At 44.3% G+C, this 21,134-nt stretch overlaps 1 protein-coding gene across 9 annotated transcripts in view; it reads left to right on the top strand.

The window, feature by feature from the left end:
* The window catches only part of NTRK3 (neurotrophic receptor tyrosine kinase 3), a 403,447-nt gene that overhangs the window by 109,584 nt on the left and 272,729 nt on the right, over window positions 1-21,134 (top strand). For all 9 annotated transcript variants that reach the window (XM_084773602.1, XM_084773598.1, XM_084773597.1 and 6 more), the window contains 2 exons: window positions 7,488-7,556; window positions 20,969-21,126. In XM_084773602.1, the coding sequence (XP_084629728.1) occupies window positions 7,488-7,556; window positions 20,969-21,126 (227 nt within the window). The remainder of the gene's footprint in view (window positions 1-7,487; window positions 7,557-20,968; window positions 21,127-21,134) is intronic.

Here is a 21,134-nt window from a genome sequence, read left to right as displayed (position 1 = left end):
CATTGAATTCAGGTCCTCATGCTTACACACCAAGCACTTTATTGACTGAGCTACCTATGCCTCCAGTTCCTAGCCTATGATATTTTATTATAGAGGCTCACACGGCTTAAGACTAAGACCAAGTAGCTGTCTTTTAAAATTATTATTATCATTATTTTATTATTATTACATCCTGACAGTAGTTTCCCCTTCCTCCTCCCTCCTAGCCCCTCCCCCTACCTCCACTCTGCCATGCTCCCCCTCCCCCATCCACTCCTCTTCAGTTTCTCTTCAGAAAAGGTGGGCCTCTCATAGATATCAACCAAACATTGTGTATCAAGATGCAGGAACTTTAGGCAACACCTCCCCTCATATTAAAGCTGGATGAGGGAACCCAGTAAGAGGAAAAGGGTCCCAAAAGCAGGCAAAAGAGACATCTCTGGCTTCCACTGTTAGGAGTTCTACAAGAAGACCAAGCTACACAACTTTAACATAGATGCTCTCTCTCTCTCTCTCTCTCTCTCTCTCTCTCTCTCTCTCTCTCTCTCTCTCTCTCTCGTGTGTGTGTGTGTGTGTGTGTGTGTGTGTGTGTAGGGGCAGGAAGGAGAGGGCTGACAGACAGCTGAGGAGGTGTTAGATCTTAAGGAAGGGAGAGGAGCACCTTTCAAAACATGCCTCTGCGCACGAAATAACTAAGGTTTGCCTTGTGATGTTTCCAACTGGCAAGCTGCAGCCTAGGAGCAGTGGGATTGGGAGGGAGTTTCTGGGTAACAGTGCCGAGCGCACAGAAAACATGTGATGCACGGAGGAAATGTCCTTCAGTAGCTGCAGAATGAATCCTCCAGGAAAATCCAGCAACGGTGGGATTTGTCTTTGGGATGCGAGCTGAACATCTTTCTCCTTCTCTGTTTTTCTAGCTCACTAATCTCTCACAGGGAGAGGCTGGCATATACCTAGGGGGCTAACAAATGGACCAGTAGAAAGGTTGGATATTAGCAGCTGGAACTTGTCTGGGAGCCTGGTTTATGTGTGCTCGTGCATATCCAGGGTTCAGGATGACAGAAAACCATGGCTTGGAGTCCTTCCCAGACTATAGCGGGGCATTTAAACTGGCTGTCAGGCCCTTGGGTCAAATGAAAGGGCGGAGGACAGGTGTATTAGTTTTCTAGGCCTACTATGATACAACACCACAGCAACAGACATTTATTTCTTCACAGACCTGGAGGCTCAGGGTCCAAGATTAAAGGTATTGCCACATGGTATTCCTTTTGAGGCCTCTCTTTTTAGTTTGTTGATGGCTATATTCTCCCTGCGTCTCTACATGGTCTTGCCTTTGAGTACATCAGTGTCCATTTCACTTCCTTATATTGGCATCAGTCAAGTTGGGTTATGACCAGCCCTAATGACTACCTGTAATCTTAATGACTTCTCTACAGGCCGTATCTCTAACAGTGTTAACATTCCTTGAATTCCAATGTGGGAATTTGTGGGGAAGGCATCATTTTAGTTTGTGACCATAGAAGTCCAAGCCTATGTCAGAGTAGCTGAGGTGATGAAGAGGGGTCTGTGATGTTGACTTGCGTGGGTAAGGCAGACTAGTTGGCTGGGTGGGTGTTGCGTGGTTCCAAGCATGAAGAAGCCCTGTGCTTTCATCAGCCATCCCTGACACAATGGAATTGTCTGGCATACTGCCCATGGAGTCTGCTTCTGCTAGGAGAGCTGCTTCTTCTAAAAGTTTGCCCCACTCTTAGTCCAGCAAGTCCACTGGCCTCTGTCTTCTGTCTCAATGCCCAAATGTTAAAGGCTACAGAAGAGCTTCTCTGGTTGCTCTCTATGGGGAGCAGGGAAGCAGGTCTCCTAGGCTAGAGGGTGAAGGCCATCTGGGCTCCAGTCCTACTAAATAAAGACATCCCAGGGCCTCTTTCCCCAGAGAACTTGCCTACCAGACAGAGCGGTAGATTGCTTCAAAAGATTCCTGTTTCCTGCATGGTTAGTGCAGGGAGGACCACTTCAGCCCTGTCTCTCCACAGGACCCAGAGCAAGACTATTTGTGTGGTTCTTTCCTTCTAAAGCTTCCATCATCGATGTTTATTACCTCTGGACCCCAGTGTCTGGCTGGGAGGGAGCCAGTTGTGTGGGACATGACTAATGGCTTTGTTTGGAAGTCTCAGATGAGAGAGAGAGAGAGAGAGAGAGAGAGAGAGAGAGAGAGAGAGAGAGAGGTGTTTCATGCCGCATCTCATAAAATCACATTCACCAAATTAATCTGATGGTCAGGTGGCTCAGATACTGTCCAATGACCCAAGCAAAAGTCAGAGGCAGATGACAATGGATCTGCTAGGGAGGAGGCAGCAGGAGGAGGCTGCCGTGGGGCTGAGAGGCAGGGTGACTCTTAATTAAACTCTTGTCTGATGAACAGCATTACCAGACCATCAATAAATGCTGACAGATGGATCCAGGTGAGGTGTCAGCAAGAAGGAAAACTGGGGCAGTGAGTTCTGTCCATCTGGCTGTTAATGCCCATCAAAACTCCAGACCTCAGTTTTCCTGTCTATCCTGTGTCTTGAGAATTGCATAGGTACCTAAAAGGGCAGGGTGGCCAGAGGATGGCACACCCTGCTTGTGTTTGTGGGGCATATGCTTGTCTCTGGGCCTGCGTATTTCCATTGTACATCGAAGGCAGTGCTCTGGGTACAGGTGCACAGGCTATACACTGTGCTTTTCCTGGGACTTGTGTGGCAGTGTCCTTGTATGTGGAGATAATATGTGAGGGTGTATGCGTGTGTGGACAGAGGGTATGAGTGTTGTGGTGGCCACTCCATAATGTGCTTGAGAAAACTGAAGAACCTTTCTCCTCCAGGTAGGGCTGGATGGGTGGAGGAGGAGTGGGCTGGAGATGAAGCCATGCCATTGTGAGAGAACAAAAGCTCACTCCTCTTTTCTAGGTGTCCCAGGCCCCCAGCTGTCGTTCCCATGTAATAAGAAGGGGGGGGGGATAATGCTATTTCTTATTCTTTATTTGCCCAGAGTGCCTATGATTTTCTTCCTTTCAGAATCCAATTTTCTCTTGACATTTCTGCCTGATGTAGCAAAGCATGACCTTTGTAAGAGGACGTGGCTGGCAGCCTGCTTTCTGCCTGGGGCTCCCCGGAACTCCTGGCAAGCTCTCTGCCTGTTCCTTTCTCGGAAAGGAGCCAGGCTGCCCAGTGTACCTGGGCCAGTCCTGCCTCTAGGGTGGCTTGTTCCTACTGGAAGCCTCTTTGACCAGAGGTGTACTTCATCAGGTGCGTGCGTATGTCTCCAGGCTCAGTGAGCATAAGGTCCCTGCAGGCTGTCAGTGCTCAGCTTCTGGAGGATAGATTATATTCAGTGGAGCACTGGAGAAAACTAGGGACCTACAGGCAAAGGATGGGACTCTTCCCAAACTTCTGCCAAGATTCTCTTGTGAATTTGCAAGTTTGGGGGGAGAGGGGAGAGGGAGAGATGGGAGAAGAGAGAGGAGAGAGAGAGGGAGAGAGAGAGAGAGAGAGAGAGAGAGAGAGAGAGAGAGAGAGAGAGAGAGAGAGAGAGAGAGGGAGAGAGAGAGAGAGAGAGAGAGAAGAGAGAGAGAGAGAGGAGAAAGTTTGTATGCATAAGGACACATACAGATGAAGAGATGAAGGACAGAGGTCAGTCAGTCTTCGGTGTCATTTCTTAGAAGCCGAAAGCATTGTTTTTTGAGCTAGGATCTCTTACTGAAATCTGGAGCTCTATTTAGGAGATGCTAGCTGGTGGCAAGCTCCAGGGATTCACACATTTCCAGGCCTCCAGTGCTCGAGTTACAAGCTTGTTCTGCCATACCTGGCTTTTTATGTGTGTTCTGGGAATCCATCTTGGGTCCTTATGCTTGCATGATAAACATTTTACTGACTGAACTATCTCCATAGGCCCCCCCTGCCCCCCCCCCCCCCCCGTTCAAGCATTACTCCAAAGGATGCTGTTGTGTGTAGACAGTAAGCAGGAAAAGCAGAGACAGTAAAAAGGCTTCTACCTGGGTAATCCAAGCACTCAGATTTGTTACAACATCACATAGGCTAATAGCAATTAAGTCCTAGAGACTGGCATTGAAATGTGTAGCCTTTGATACCAACTTCTGAGCTCCAAGGCTACTGGTTATGCTTGGGCAGTGACTCTGTAGGACCCACTGTTGTACTCCTTTGAGCAGAAGTGTTTGCTCTGGGGAACTTGTCCTGGGGGTTACATTAAATGACCTTGATACGGTTTTTTTTAATAACCCCAGTTCTCATAAGTAGGTAGTGGTAGAAGTTTTTAGGAGTAAGACTTTGTGAAGCAAAACATGATGAATGGCTCAAGATGGCTCTTACTGAACTTGTGACATCACACCAGAACTCTCAGCCCTGCACAGTGGTGTGTGCCTGCTTGGAATCACTGGGTCTTCCTGGATAACTCTTTGTGGGCTTAAGGTCTTTGGGCAGGGACAACAGAAGGCACAGGGAAGAAAACAGAGCAACAGACTTTGGAACTCTCTACAAGTGGTTTCTTTCTTTTCTACAGCAGCCGTTGTACCCTCAGATTTGGGTTGATTTACCAATATCATTTTCAACTATCTTAGAAAGTTAGTTGATCTTGGACAGATTAAGACCCAACCATATTATCACAAATAGGCTGCAGCTAATGAAAAAGGGGACACCCCATTCATAAACTATTCTTATGTTTGGCTATCTGTTCTTTTTTCATACTCAGCACATTCTCAGGTCTATGGGTCTCAGGACAAACTCATTTATCTGAAAGACTATTTGGACTCCCTCTCAACCATCTCAAGATTAATGTTTACAAGGGGTGGGAAACTCTTTTGTTAATACATTATCTTTTATTGATAGATGTTATGTATATAAATGATGGGTTTGTTGTGACTTTTTATATATGCATGTAACATATGAATTGATTATATCCATCTGTCAGTCTCTTCTCTTTTTTTTTCTATTGTAGTAAGGGCATGTTTTCCCTCTCATCCTAAGCTCCTGGAATAAAGACTCATGAGACTCAAAATAATTTTACAAATACCTCAGCCATCTAACCAGACTCTTCCCTGACTAGCTCAAAATTTAAAATAACTCATTTACACTAAGTTACATTCTGCCATGTGGCTGGTTAATTGGGCTCAGGCACTATGCATCTGTCCTTTTCATATCTTTCTGACTGAATTTTGTGCACAGCTCTATCCCAGAATCCCTTCTTCCTGCCTTACGTCCCACCTTGTATTTCCTGCCTCAGCTATAGGCCATAGGTTTCTTTCTTTTTTTCTTTCTTCCCTCAAAACAAGGTTTCCCTATGTAGCCTTGCCTGTCCTGGGCTCACTTTATATACCAGGCTGGCCTCAAACTTACAGAGATCCACCTGCCTCTTCTGTTCTGAGTGCTGGGATTAAAGGCATGCATCACTCTGCCTGGTTGAGCCATAGGTTTTTAAATTGACAGATGTTACATCATACAGCACACAAGAAATTTCTTCTACAATTCCTTTTAGTCCAATATTTCTCCCCTCTATTATCTGATCCAGAGGATGATTTTGGTCCCACTGCTCAAATGTAATCTGTTAGTAGGCTTCCTCATCTTACTTCACTACCTCACTAGTCACCAATATATTAGTGACTTACCTTTTTTGTGACTAAAGACTTGACATAAGAACATAGGGAGGCATATTTTGACTCATGGTTTCAGAGTCCATGGTTTCCTGGTCCCATGTCCTTAAGCATTTCATCATGGTGGTGTGTGGAAAGCTGTTCTATTCTTGATAGACAGGAGGCAGACAGTACTACAAGAAGGAGCCAAAGGTAACACATTTCCAAGGGCTCATCCCTACTTATCTACCTTCTCTAGGTAGATAGTTTTTTATGATTTCTCAAAATAGTTCCACCAGATGGAGAAGAAACATTCAAAATATGTGTCTCTGGAGGCCATTTCATACTCAGCCTATAACATCTATCACTCAATTCATTTTCTTTCTTTCCCAGACCTAGCTGCAGGTTCTGATGGCTCTAGCACTTATCTTGAACCTTTCTCTCCTCTTTGTTGTTGTCCTCCTCCCCTCTCCTCTCCTCTCCTCTCCTCTTCCCTCTCCTCTCCTCTCCTCTCTCTTCTGTTTTCTTTTGTTCTGTTCCATTCTCTTCTCTTCTCCTCTTCTTTTCTTTTCTTGTGTGGAAGATAGTTGAGCTCCCCTAACTAGCCTGTCAACTTCCAATCTTGGTCTTCCATTTAAAAAGGTAATATTTAGTTTATGATACATCACTCCTAAGAGCCACCCAATGCTTCCTATTGCTCTTTGGAGTAATGCCAGTCTCCTCCAAAGGCCTGTGGATGTGGCATGAATCCCCAGACAGTCTCTGTAACTTTATTTCTGGCTGGGCTTCTTCCTGCCTCTCAGCTCATTTTCATCCTTTCTTTTCCCAGGTCCCACGTAACCTGCTAGAAGGTTCTTCCCCAAGCACCCAAGTGAAGCAGCACCCTGCCCTCAATTACTCATGTCATTTTGTTGATACACTTCTTTCTGCTCACTCATTTGTAATTTGAATATACATTTCTGTCTATTTTTCTGTCAATTGTCTACCCCTCAGGCCTCATTATAGTCTGTGTTTGACTCATTTACTTGCTACAGAAGTCATCTAAACATGAGTGCACATGAAAGCATATGCGAGTGTGTACAAACATGAGTCTGTGTTTGCGTTGTTACCTACATGTTTAATAGCTGCAAACATACACATGTTCATGTATGGATGGAGATTTATCTAAATGGAACCAGCGCTGTCCTCCGTTCCCATCAGCAGATGAGTACATTGTTCCTGGGTTGCCACTTCATTTCTCACAGTGTCTAACTACTGCCTTTAAGCACTGTTATCGCATCAAAAGTTGTTTGTTGAGCCTGGCAAAGTAATAACCGTGGGCGTGTTTCTTCTTTTATTTAGAAGACTAATGGCTGCTCCCTTCCCCTGTACATCCTAATGAGAACAATTAAATCGCCATTAGGAGAAGAAATGTGTGAACAAAAGGCTGATGTCTTGATCTCTCAAATGGGCATGTGTTCTGGGGGAGGGATGGGTGAGAAGGATTTGTAAGAAACCTGAAGCTTTCCTGCCTGTGTGGATGTAAAGGATGTCGTGGGCTTGGCTATCCCTACAACTGTTGTCTGCAGAACAGTGCTTCACACAGGCTTCCTGAGTGTTTATGGAAGGGTGGTTTGGAGGAGTAACCAAGAGAACCATATACCATTTAAGAGGGCTTCAGTGTCCTCTTCACAGCTGCCCTGCGGTCTCAACTATTAGCAAAAACACCATTAGCAATATATGTCATGACACGTAATGATGGCTATATCATTAGCTATATCAGGTAGACATTAGAGTAAAGAAAAGAAGCCGACCAAAAGCTGCCTCCAGATGACCAAGTTCTCCATCTTGGGTATTTCTGCTGCTGGATCTGTCCTTTAACTACCCTTCTTATTTGTCAATTTTGCAGAAACTTGTCAAGTAACCGGCTCACCACACTCTCCTGGCAGCTCTTCCAGACGCTGAGTCTTCGGGAATTGTAAGTTCGGAATTGAAGACTTTGTCCAGGTGGCGGAGTGCTGGTAATGGTTTGGTGGGAAGGAGTGTCAAACATTGGGGCTACCTGGTGGCTAGGCTATTTGAGTTGGATGACATTGGACATACCATGTTCAGTGATGGTGACCCACCTCATCTCTGGACTTGTCTTCCAATGGTTTTACCAAGCACACTTTGTTTCAAAAGACAGAATCTCAGTTTTCATCAGCATTTGGTTTTGTGATCTGCAGGTAATTAACAGTAACAGTTAATATTCATAATAATAAAGATATCAATCAATTCTAGTAAATAACATTTGCTCTACATAACTTTGTAGCTTTATCAGGTATGCTTTTGCTTACATGAGCTTAGATTTACCATAACAAGAGTCATGGGAGGCAGGTTGTGGACTCTGAGTCCTAGAAACCAACTTAAGAATCATCTCCAGTTTCATTGATAAGGATTTGCGTAGTTGATACTTGAACCTGACCTTCCAGCTTCAGACAATATGGACTTCATAGTGCTGATGATCTCCTGTCTACTTATTTGGCTTGATATCTAGGCATTCTGAGCATGGGAGAGGGCATATATTTATTTTTTCTGCATGTGGACTGCTTGGCTTTGCTGCATTCCAAGGTTGATCAATGCACCCCGACCCCAGCCAGCCATCTTATGCAAACAGATGTTGACTGGATGAGTGAACATTCGTGACCACTGCTGGAGAAAATAACTCATGTTGCTGTGTGAGTCATCAGGGTCATCTCTGCGCATGAAGGACAGTGTATTATGTGGAGGGAATAAATCAAGGAATAAATTGAAAAGGAATTGAGGCATGGATGGAGTTAGGGAGTCTGAAGTTTTAGAGACACTGCTCATGTGTTCCTTTTTACTTGGTGACTCAGATCCAAATTCCCTGTCTGTGATCACAGTGTTTAGCAAGAAGCAATGGCCTAAGACGTCTGCCTTGGCTATGGGCCTTTCATCTTCTTTTTCCACCTGCCCAGACCTATGTTCATGGATATGTTATAACCTCAGTTTTTCAGATGAGCTTATAGAAATGAGCCGGTTTACACCCCAGTAACTCATTACCCCTGGCAAAGTTCTCATATGATTCTTGTCCTCATGGTTTGATTGTTTGCACGGTACTTTTCAAAGCCATGCCGGGGATGGATAGAGAGAGGTCATTGCTTTGAGGGTGTTGTTGACTAAGATCTGTGGTAGTCGCAATATTTAGAAGGTAAAAACAGAAGAATTAACAGTTTTAGTTTAGCCTGAGCTACACGAGCTACAGGTTAGTCATTGTGGGCTATACAGTGAGGTCTACTGTAAGAAATTGGACAATATTATTCTATCTTGCTTTCCTTCCTTAGAATTGGGTCCCTCCCCACCAGGCTACTCCTCTGGTACTCTGGTATGGACACCAGTAGGCCTAGTGATCAGAGTTCTTAGTCCCATTTGGTTGAGATCTAGATGGACACAGGTAGCACTTCCTACAATGGCTAAAGGAAGGTAAACACATTCTAATTTATAAAGCATTCTCCCCAAAAGACTGTGTCACAGACCAGTCACATCACAGCTGTTGTACTTGGTGCATTCTGTTCACTCCCATCTTGAACTAGATGTAGCTTAATAGAAGACCTTAGGGGTAAATTGGCTTGGTCACTACAGTGGTTGCTATCACTGATTTCCAGATTGCTCCTTTGTGCCAAGCACTGTGACAAGTAATCTATTAAATTATGTATGCCATTTTATTTAATCCTTTAATTTAATGACAATTTTGTAATGTCATTACCACTCCACATTGGAGGACACTGAATCACTGAGTAAGGGAAGACTCTTGTGTCAGGTCACCCAGTATGTAGAACGGTTAGTGTGCAGACTCAAAGCCTGGACCACCGTGCTTATCTGTCCTCCTCCATTTTTCAACCTATTTTATGTTGTGCAACAAGTGTGTGGCCATGACTCTTTGCTAGGTTTCTCTCCGTATCAGTTACATTTTTATTGCTAAGTTATAAACTTGCTTTTCTCAGACCAGTGGGTAGAAATGAAACTGACAAGACACAGCTGAGGAGAGGATGGGTTTGTTTTAGCTTACAGCTTGAGAGGATATTATCCGTCATGGTGAACATGGCATGGCAGCATGAGTGTGAGAGAATTTCTGTAGTTAGGAAGCAAGGAGAGATGAGTGCCGATGTTCTGCCTACCGTCTCCTTTTCAGTCAGCCCAAGAGCCCAACCCACATAATGGGGACGGACACATTTAGGGCATGTCTTATCTCCTCAATTAACCCAGTCTACAGGCTCCTTCACAGATAAACCGAGAAGTACGTCTCTTTGGTGATGCTGAATCCAGTCAAGTTAAAATGACGAAGAAGGGAGACCAGTTACTTTTCTATTTCTGAGAAAAAAAAGCCCATGAGCAATGCATCTTACAAAAAGGAAGGATTATAAAAGGAAGGGTTCAGCCGGTCATGGTGGCTCACGCCTTTAATCCCAGCACTCGGGGAAGAAGAGGCAGGTGGTTCTCTATGAGTTCAAGGCCAGCCTGGTCTATGAAGTGAGTCCAGAACAGCCAAGGCTACACAGAGAGACCCTGTCTCAAACAAAAAACAAAAACAAAAACAAACAAAAACCCAAAACCAACAAAACCCACAAAACCACAAAACCAAAAATAAAACAAAAACTCCAAAACCAGAAACAAAATAAGCAGAAATTAAGAAAAGAAAAAGACACCCCCCAATAAAAAGAAGGTCTTATTTGGGGCTTGTAGATCCAGGGATATGAGTTCATCACCAAAACAGCATGGAGCATGGCAGCAGGCTGGCCGGCACGGTAGGGTAGGGCACTACACAGAGTAACAGCTGTCATCTAACATCCCAACCCACAAGCAGGAAGCCAAGGGAACACCTGGGGATAGCAGTGGCCTTTGAAACCTTAATCCTACCCCCCTGACAAACCTCTTCCTACAGAGCCATACCTTCTAACTCTCTCCAGACAGTCACCAAGTAGGGACCAAGATTTTAAATGGCTGAGACTTTTGCGGGGGCCACCTCATTCAAGCTACCACAAAGCATAATGCCATCAAAGTGATTGGGGGCAGAAGGTCTCTCTTTTCTTGCATCTAGTTCTCCTAGGATCCTTGCTCCTTCTCACAGTGGAGGCCAGAGAGACAGTGTGCCCTAAGAAGATGTCAGGGTCCGCTAAAGGCTGAATTATTGAGAAAATGTTCAGTGTTCTTTCTAAGAAATCATTGGATGTGAAATCAATGGTGTGCTGCCCCGGTGACCTGCTTCATGGGGATTTAGAAACAGTTGTTCTGTGGATATATATTTAAAGAAAATGTCACATTTCTCCCAGAGGATCATGGGATTCTGCATTCATCTTTGCCTGGGATCAATACACCGGTGAGCTAGATGTGACTTATGGAGGGATGAAGACATTCCTTGCAGTGTGAGTCAGCGTGCGAGTGCCACCATGTCCAAACAGCATTTTATTTCTGTCATAGTATTAAATCAGAAAAAAATTATATTGGTGGATGAAGAAGCCCCTCTCTAAGGAGCAATCACCCTGGTAGGGGTCTTTTTTTTTTTTTGAGGAAGAATTGAATGCTGAGAGTGGAAAATTTATCTTTGGGTTGGAAGGGGGCCTGCATATTGGCTCTTTGCTGTGGCTATGATTAAAATCCAAACAATCTCATTTTCTGGCAAACGGAAGAAGGGGTAGGATTTTCTTGTCTGACTTCTTGATTAGTTCATGTGGCGCCATCTGCCATGAGCCATCTAGACTGCCAGAGTCAGCTTGATGGCGCCTGTGGGATAGAGTTTGGGGATGTGTCCAGTATTTTCAGATAGAATGTTGGCCTTGTAGGAGAGGGTAGCCAGGAGGGTCACAAGGCAGCCATGTGAGGCTTCCAGTGGGTGTCTGCAGAAACAGGTAGGGCAAATGGGTGTATTTAGCCATTTTTTAAAAAGCATGTTTCATTCTACCATGTAAGCTTTTGTTAGAGTCTTTGCCATGCCCCAACCAGCCTCTCTTATCACACAGTTCTTGATGTATTAACTGATGGTAAAATTGATATAGTTGAGATTCCTCATCAGAAGGGCTGAGTATGCACTACATTTCTATTTGGGAAAGGAGGAAAAAAGGCACTCACTGAGTTAGGAATATATAGAGGACCCTGGCTCATCCCTGAACCTACCCCCACAAGGGAGTTGTTATAGTAACCTGTTTTGCAAATGAGGGATTCAAGGCGGAGCCAAATTAAATAAATTGACCATGATCACATGGCTGGTGAATTGGTAATATGAGACTAATATGATTTTTAGGATGAACACCACCTGAAGCCACTGTTTCCAAATTGTGTTCTCTTTCTCACCCCTTACCCTGAATGTGTGGCTTGTCTTCCTAGCAGGCAAGATGGCACCCCTGATTGGAGCCTTAGGGAAACCCAAATCATCTCAAGAGTTCTTGCTGTGTGCCAAGACCCTTCCCATACTCTTACTTTTGTGAGGACTTTTGGCCAGCATCTGGCTCAGTCTCCCTCCAGCTCAGGAAGTTTCCTTCTCATGGGATAAGCTGAGAGCATGTTTTGAGCTTTGCTTTGAAGTAGCCAGCATTATTTCAGTTGTAGATTTGATGGAATCTGGCTTGGTATTGTACTGTGCTCAGGAGTTTCTAGTTAAGGGAAGATGCTACTATGTTTTTTTTTTTACCCTGAAACTGGAACTGTCTGTCCTAAAATCAGAGCAAGATTCTGAGAGATTATCTTAGAGATAAAGGATGAATTAGGAAGAAAAGATGCTTGGGTTCTGAATCCCATGGTACAACTTCGGCAGTGCCAAGAGGCACCAGAGATATATCAGCCCACAACATAGAAACTCTCCACAAATACTCTGAGGACCATTAGTGCATCTTGAGCAGGCTTCTTTTAATACCCCACAGGCATAGAGCAGATGTGATTAAAATAGATTGGAATATTTCATTTTCTTAAAGCAAAGTGATAATTACCTCTGTTGTAATTTGCAGATTTAATCGACTTGGTAAAATGCTAGCTCAGTGTTGAAGAAGGTTGGGCTGATCCTAGGCACCATCCTTCCTCCCAGCCTTGATTGTGATCACATTGAAAGCTCTCAGAGAAGACACCAAGCAATTCCATCACTAATGCTATTGTTGTGGTGGTGGCAGTTTCTGGCTTCTCTATGACTCACTTTTAATTCACAAAACATGTAGATACGTATTAGCACTAACGTAGAGAAACAATGTGGACACACTCATCCCCATCTTATAGATTTTAAAGTTGGGTCTTAGAGTCCCACTTCTGATAGCTGCTTTATTAAGTCACTGCAAACCTGGAAACTCAAAGACAACAGCAACGCTTTTGTTCGTCATTCCGAGGCCATAAGTCTGAGTTGAGTTGTCACCAGAGCCTCTCTCCCTTCAGAGGCTCAGGGGACAAAGCCTTCTCTGGTTGCCAGATGCTGGTTGCTCCTGGTGCTTTTGGGCTTACGGCAGCATCCCTTGTCCCACCTTCCCCGTGGCTGACATCCATGCCTCCTTGTCCATTAGTCTTGTGCAGACCTTTTCTAAAGATACCAGTTCTTGGAGATGGGTGTAGGACCCACCCCAAATCAGAATGATCTCAATCTTTTATCCTTACCTTGTTCCTGCCAACAAAGAAGGTCATATTCATGTGTCCTGGTGGTAGGACGTGGACATATCTCTTTGGAAAGCACAGCTAACAGAGTTAGCTCAACTTGCATCTTTTATTTATGCACTTTTCACACAGTCTGTTTTCTTGAGGAGGCCTAGGCTGTGCCCTTTGTCTGGTGGCAGTAGCCTTACCTTCGCTCATGCGGGTCTGCTCCCTCTTCTGTATAATCTGGACCTGGCATTGTACCTGGCAGTGATGATGGTACAGAAGGGAGAAGGAAACCACCCTAATGAGGACTGGAGGGGAATCAATGTTTTCTGAACACAGAGTCATAGCCTTGGCTGATCCTGTAAAGTGTTCTTTTGTGCCTGTGCCTGAATGAGGCTGAGTTAATCTGTGCGAACTCCCCAGGGCCCTACGATTAGGCCTTGGGCCATCTTGAGGGCAGGGCTGGGCACCAGTAAACTGTACCCTCAAGCAGTTGCTGCTGTATTATTCATGGGGCCTCTTGCATTATTGATGGAGCACAGAGCACGGCTCTAAGCTTGGCAAGTCTGCCCCCGAAGCTATGGCTGAGACTCCTCTGCTGAGCTCTGATTGCGTGGGAGAAGGGAATCACAGTGCCTAGCTAAGAACCAGGACTTTTGTGCCTCTATGTTTTGCCAACCTTCTCTTGTCTGGATATAAAAGTGATTGTGGATTGGATCCATGGGACATGCAGTGTGCCACTGTTTGGAACTTCAAAAGCATTTTGCCAGGTGTGTCTTCCCAAGAGGAGGAGTCCCCCAAGCCCCCTGGGTTCCAGTGCAGTTCCTAGCAGACTCTGATGAACAGCATGGCACCAGATCTTCAGATGCATCCCTTTTGCTGGACCAGGCTGTATAAGCAGAGCTGGGGAGGAAAAGGGTGGAAGGAATTGAGCTGTTTCTGAGCCAGTGCCTGGCAGCAGCTGTGGCATATCCCAGACAGCTCAGCCGAACTCTCTTGCCAGCCTCAGGACACTTTGGCATGGGCTGCCTTTTGGGTCACTGAGATGCTGGGTTGTGTCTGCACATGGAATCCAACAAGAAGTTGGACTGTATGATGCTCTATGTGGCTTGAGGCAACACTGCTCAAGCCCCTCGCTTGTCTAGCCTTCTCAACGCAGGTAAATAATTTGTAGTTTTCCATCTATTTAATAACGAATGGCTGCATCTTGTCAAGTGAGCAGCTGGGCAAATCCAGGCTGACCTGGTTCCGTTTGCTCATCTTGATGCATCTGGACTCTTAAGGTCATTCAATGGGGTTACCAGGCCTCTCCTTGGGCCTCTGCGTGAGGAGCCCAAATCATTCCTTTCCAAAGGCTGCCCTCTTTTTCATACACTAAACACTGATCTTGACTTTCTGCCTTCTTAAGGATGTCCTTAGGATCAGGTATCCCTGCCTTCCCTACACTGTTTCCTTCTGAAGGTTAAATGAAGTCACATGTGTAGGACACTGTGACAAGTAGAAACAGTGTTCTAGTTTACTCTCTTTGTGTGTGTATACATGTAGCTACAAGTGTACACATGTAAATGAGCACATGGAGCCCCGAGGTCAGCCTGTCAGTTCTCAGGTGTTGTAGACCTTGCTTTGTGGGACGGGGTCGTTTGTTTGTATGGGACTCACTAATCACTAATTAAACTCCAGAGATTCCGGTTCTGCTGCCCCAGTGTTAGTATTATGAGTGTTTGCCACTGCATCTGATTTCCCCCATGGATCCTGGGAGGCCCAAGCTCAGGTTCTCACGATTGCACAAGACTCACTCCATCAGCTGGCCCATGTGACACCTGCCCACATTTGATGCTTTCTCTTATCTCTCTTGCACATGTTTCCCTTCTCTGTCCCATTTCTCAGCCCCATAGACATCCCACAGAGTCCCAAGGTCAGCTCCTCCAAGGCTTCCAGACCCCTCCAGGACCACGCCTCTCCCTTCCCTGCCCTGACTTTCATCGCTTCTGTCTTCCGTCTCTTATTGTCTACTCTTGTTTTCTTCTCTGCTCTCACTTCAATGTTTCTTCCACTGGTCATTTTCAATCCTCTGGAGACCAACGGCCCATCTTTCATAGCACATTTCCCTCTTCTTCACTTTTCTTTTCCTCTGTCTTCTACTATTTCTGTTCCTTTCTACTTCGGCAACACAAATGTTCGTGTTGTCTGCAGATTGCTTGTTGTCTCTCTCTGTCACCAAGTTTTGTCACTGTACTTAGATGGTGGACCACTGAGACCTGAGATAGAGTCCACAAGATCCTCTCAGGTGAAGGTAGGAGGTGAGGTGATGTGTGCTTTCATAATGGCCTTGAGACATCATTTGTCCTTTTACTCTTCTTATCCTTTCCTGAGAGGGAAGTGGGGACTTTTAGAGACTGCATGGCATGAGAGCAACACTGCCTCGATGACCAATAGAATATGTGATAATGTACTATGGTGTGTGCATTTCCCTCAGCTTCAATTTTTTATTCCTTTATCTTAAAATATTTTAAATTAAAATATAACCACATCACTTCACTCCTTTCCTTTCATTCTCCCATGGCTGAGCAAGTATCTGTGGATTAGGCTGTCGAGTCCTTTGGGCATATGCCACGGATGGTATAGCTAGGTCATATTGTAATATATTTTTAGCTTTTTGATGATTCTCTATAATAATTTCCAAAGTGGTGTTACCAGATTTTATTTTCACAAATAGTGAATGAGTGTTCTCTTTTTCCCACATCATCACTAGCCTTTGTTGTCAGTTGTTTTGTTGGTCTTAGCCATTCTGACTTTATGATTGTGGTGAGACAAAAATCACATGGTCACATTTAATAGATGCAGAAAAAGCCTTTGAGAAAATACAACATGCTCTCATGATAAAAGTCCCAGAAAGAGTAGAGTATACCTCAGCAAAATAAAGGATATATATGACAAATTCACATTTGTCATTATCCTAAATAAATAAAACCTTGAAACAACTCCATTTAAATCAAGAACAAGATGGCTGCCCTCTGTTCCTACTTCCTTCCAACATAGTACTCAAAACACTACCTGAAGTAATAAGGCAAGAGGAAGAAATTCAAGGGACACAAATAGGAAAAGAAGACAAATTATCCATATTTGCAGATGATATGATATTATATATAAGAGATCCCTCAAATTGCATCAGAAACCTTTTAGAATTAGTAACAAAAACAATTTCAGTGAAGTTGCAATATATAAAACCAACTTATAAAAATCAGTAGACTTTATATTAACCACCAACAAACATGCTGAGCCAGAGCTCATAGACACATTCAAATTTATAACATTCTTAGGAAAAAATCTTGAATTTAACCCAACCAAGGAGGTGAAAAACTCTTCAGTGAAAACTTCTAATCTCTGAAGAGAGGAGAAGGATGCTAGAGAAAGGTAAAACACCTCATATTAATGGTTCAGTAAAATTATTATTATAAAAATGACCATCTTACCAAAAGCAATTTCAGTTTCTAGGCAATCCCAATTCAAATACCCTCAGCATTCTTCATGGGAAATAGAAAAAATAAATCCTAAAATGTACATGGAATGAAACAAAACCCTGGATAGCCAAAGCAATTCTGAGCAAAACAACCAATACTGCAGGGATGGCCCTTACAAATTACAAGGTAAATTATAGAGCTATAACAATAAAAACAATATGGAGCTAGAATTAAAATAGACATGCAGACCAATAGAACTTCTGTTCTACATGTAAAAGAATAAATTTATACCCACACCTATCACCCTGCAGAAAAATCATCTCCAGGTGGATCAGAGGTCTCATTTTGAAACATGAAATGTTAAAGCAGCTAGAAACACATAGGCACTACCCTACAAGGTATGGGTGTAGGAAGGGACTTTTTGAGTAGGATTCCAATAGTTCAGAAATTAAAGCCAACAATTAATGATAGGATCTCATATGATCAAAACAAACCAAAACAAAAAACAACAAAACAAATCAAACAAACAAGCAAAAACCCAAACCTCTTTCTGTAAGAAAGGATCAATCAATAGTGGGAGAGAAGCTTTGCCAGCTATATATCTGGCAGAGGATTATTATCCACAATAGACAAAGAACTAAAAACACTACCACTACCATCACCACACACACACACACACACACACACACACACACACACACACACACACACACACAAAACCAGAGTCAAGAAAATAAATGATCTAATGAAAAATTGGACTGTGCAATTGAACAGCAAGAAAAAAAAATGGCCAAGGAACAGCACAAAAAGTATTATACGTCCTTAGTAATCAGGTAAATGAAAATTGTAACAGCTTTGATGTTTCATCTCACCTCTCAAAATGGCTGTTTTAATTTTTAATGTGGTAAATAGTGAGAGACAGAACCCACAAACACTATTGGAGACCCCACCCCCCCACCCCAGGAAAAGTGTAAATGTGAACAGGAGATATGAGAGCCAAAGTTCTAGAACATAGGCCCAGGCCCTGCCAACCAGCTTACCTGATACCTGCCTATGTGGTGAGAGAAGATGCTCCTCTAAGGAGTGATGTGGCTCCGTGTCAGCGTACTGGGTCTGAATTTCAGCACTGCATTGGCTAGATAGATTCTTTGAGAAATGCACATACAATACAACTGTATGTGGGGAGCCCGTGTTTATAAAAAAATCATAACTGGTGACCCAAGCCCCAGCTCTTAGCTTCAGTGACCTCCTCACTGCTCTGTGGACAAATTGCAAACTTCCCACTGTGCTGGTAAACTCTACCACCGGCTTCTCCTTCCACCTCAGGTGCGCCTTCACATGAGCTCTGTGCCTTGGCGAAATGGCTATCCTTGCCTGCTTCCTTCTACCTCTTCCCTTAGTCTTCTCCGCAAGAGGCTTAGAAGTTGGGGGAGGCTTTGGGTGGACCACTGAGCTCTACAGCATTTGCCTGGGGAAGAGGCAGTGGGAAGTCTAACAACAGAGGTTTGTGTGAAAAGCTGGAACATGGAGCCTGTGTCTTAATTCCTCCAGTTATTTTTCTCATTGCTGTGACCAAAGAAGTCATGGAAGCAATGGAGAGGGGAGATTATATGGACTTATGGTGGTTTGAGGGTCCATCCCATCATGGTGGGGAGTTTATGATGACTGGGAACACAAGACAGATGCTCACGCTGCATCCACAGTTAGGAAGCCGAGACAAGTGGTGATGTTCAGCTTGCCTTCTCTTTTTAACTCAGTTCAAGATCTCTCTGTCCGTCGAGTGGTTTCACCACATTCAGGGAAGTCTTCTATTCTCACCTATGCCCTTTACACCCAGCGGTGTGTCTCCGTGTTGTTTATAAACCCAGACATCAAGTGGACAGTGAAGATTAACCATTACAGCCTCCAGACAATAGATGGGCAGCCCCATTTGTGCAGGGACGATAGCGGCTACCTGTTGAGATTGCTGTGAGAAGCAGATGCCAAGGAAAGGTCGGGTCCTTTCCCTTCCTTTTTTATTTTTTCCAAAAGAGCCTGAAGAACAAGAAGTCATGGATGTTCACAGGCTAAGAGGACAAAAAGCTGTGTCGCTATTTGTACATTCTACCTGTGCTGTCCTAGTCGTCGGGAGCAGGGTTCCTCTCTCTGTCCCCCACTCCTTTCCTGCAAGCTGACAAATGCTGATGCATGCTTAACTATTTTAGAACTTGCCAGTTGTCAAAAATACCCAGTGCTTAAAAAAATATGCAGTGACCCAAGTGCCTTTCCTCCAGGTGCCAACAGATCGATCCCCTCAATAGACCAGAGAGAGAATCATGTTCCCCTAATGGCCCCGGCATTAAAATTTAGCCCGGTGTCCTTTAAGAGTTTGGGGATTGATTAGCACTGTTCATCACTCTCCTAATACCCCAATGGAGGAGGGAACATGACTTATTCTAAGTTGAAAGGAGAATCTGTGGAGAGCAAGGGCTTTGAACTTGACTCTCCCCGTCAGCCATTCTTCTCCACTGGGGTGAATGCTCCCAGAGGACAAGGACTGCCCTATTCATCTCTCTATTAACAGCATTCAACTGCGGCCAGATACCGAACAGGTGCTCATTAAGGAGTCATTGAATTCATGATGGAATAAAGCCGGTCCCAAATGGGCTTGGTATATATCTTGGAAATAGCTAACTATCTATTCCCCCAGTGGAAATGTGCGTGGGGAAATCAGTCTTAGATACTGTGGATGCAGCAACACACAAATCAGGTTACATTTCTAGTCTCAATAGAGCTTAATTTTTTTTTCCACCTGGGGAGACAAAGAGACAAACTAATATGAATATTTAAAGTGTTTCAAAATAGTAATAAATTCTAGACAGGAGAAAGTGGCTGGTGAGGGGATGGGCATTATTAGGACAGGGTTGTGGGTGCTTTGGTATCGACGTGGTCAGAGAATGCCTTACAGTTTCTTAATGAAGTGACGGGGACCAGTCTTACAGATACGTTGGGAGGGACCTTGACAGGCAGGCCAGGCAGCAAGGGCTAAAGCTCTGAGGCAGGTCTAAACCAGTCACACTAGCAAGCTTACACAGCAAGGTCAGCAAGATCGGTGTGGCTGCGTAAGGGCAGAGGGTGTGGCAGGAAGTGACATAATAGGATGATGGAGAAGCATAGCTTGAGTATGGCTTTGCTGATGACGAGGCAGTGGATGACATCAGGAAGGAGATGGAGGAACCCAGGGTTCATAGGGCTTTTTGAATTCCAATGTAGTTGGAAGCCATAGGAAGGTTTTGAGAGGAGCAGCTTTACACGTGTAACAGGGTCCCTGCACAGTGACTTAAGGGAGGTAAAACGTTTTTCACTGAAATTATCATTTTTACAACTATGAACTATGTAAGTTCATAGACTTAATGCTATTTATTTATTATTTATTATTTTTATTACTTTTGTGACCTCACTTAGCTTCTTCTTTTTTATTAGTATTAATATTTTTATTTTATTTTCATGTGTTTATGTGTCTCTCTGTGTATGTATGTGCATGTGTGCGGGGTACGTGTGTGTGTGTCTGTCTGCCTCTTTCTGTGTGTTTGTGTGTGTGCGTGCATGTGGTGCATGTGTTATGTGTGTGTATGTCAGCATAAGTACATGTGAGGATCTATGTGCACCTACATGTAAATTACAGAGGCTGCTGTCAAGTGTTTTCCTTGGTTGACTCTGGAGCTCACCAATCCCAACTATATTGACTAGGCAGCTTGTACTAGGAGTCCCGTGTCTCCGCTTCCTGAGTGCTGCTGTTACACTGGGCCACCATGCCCACTTGGCATTTATGACATTTTATAGGTCCTGGAGATCCAAAATCCCATCCTCATGCTTGAATGACAAGCACTTTATCAGCTGAGCTACCTCCTCGGGCCCCATCTTTTATTATTTTTTGATTTTTTTATTGGTGCATATTCATTGTACCTAGTGATGGGTTCCATGAACACAGTTTCCTTCAAGTGTAACATGTGTTTGGCCATATTCACTCCCAGATGCCTTTCTGTTTCTCCTCGTTCCCCCAGCAGGTTTCCTACTCTCTCATTCTTCTTCCAGCTTCCCTTCTGCTTTCGTGTCTGTCTCTTTGTCTCTGTCTCGTTTCTCTGTCTCTCCTTTTCTTTCATGCTCTTCTCCATCTATATGAAGTCTAAGATCCTTGAATGAGAGGAAACATGATGATTGTCTGTCGGAGTCTGGCTTATTTCATGGAGGAGCAGCAGGGGCCCGTTGGCCTCAGCCCTGGGAGGGAGCCGGGCCATCCACCGTTCAGGGATTCCTTCCCCTCTCTTCTTGCCCACAGGAGACTGGAGCAGAACTTCTTCAACTGCAGCTGTGACATCCGCTGGATGCAGCTGTGGCAGGAGCAGGGGGAGGCCCGGCTGGACAGCCAGAGCCTCTACTGCATCAGTGCTGATGGCTCCCAACTCCCCCTCTTCCGCATGAACATCAGTCAGTGTGGTGAGTGA

This window comes from Acomys minous (genome assembly GCF_964271855.1).
Source record: "Acomys minous genome assembly, chromosome: 2".
Lineage (NCBI taxonomy): Eukaryota > Metazoa > Chordata > Mammalia > Rodentia > Muridae > Acomys > Acomys minous.
This window is presented reverse-complemented; position numbering and strand designations above follow the sequence as displayed.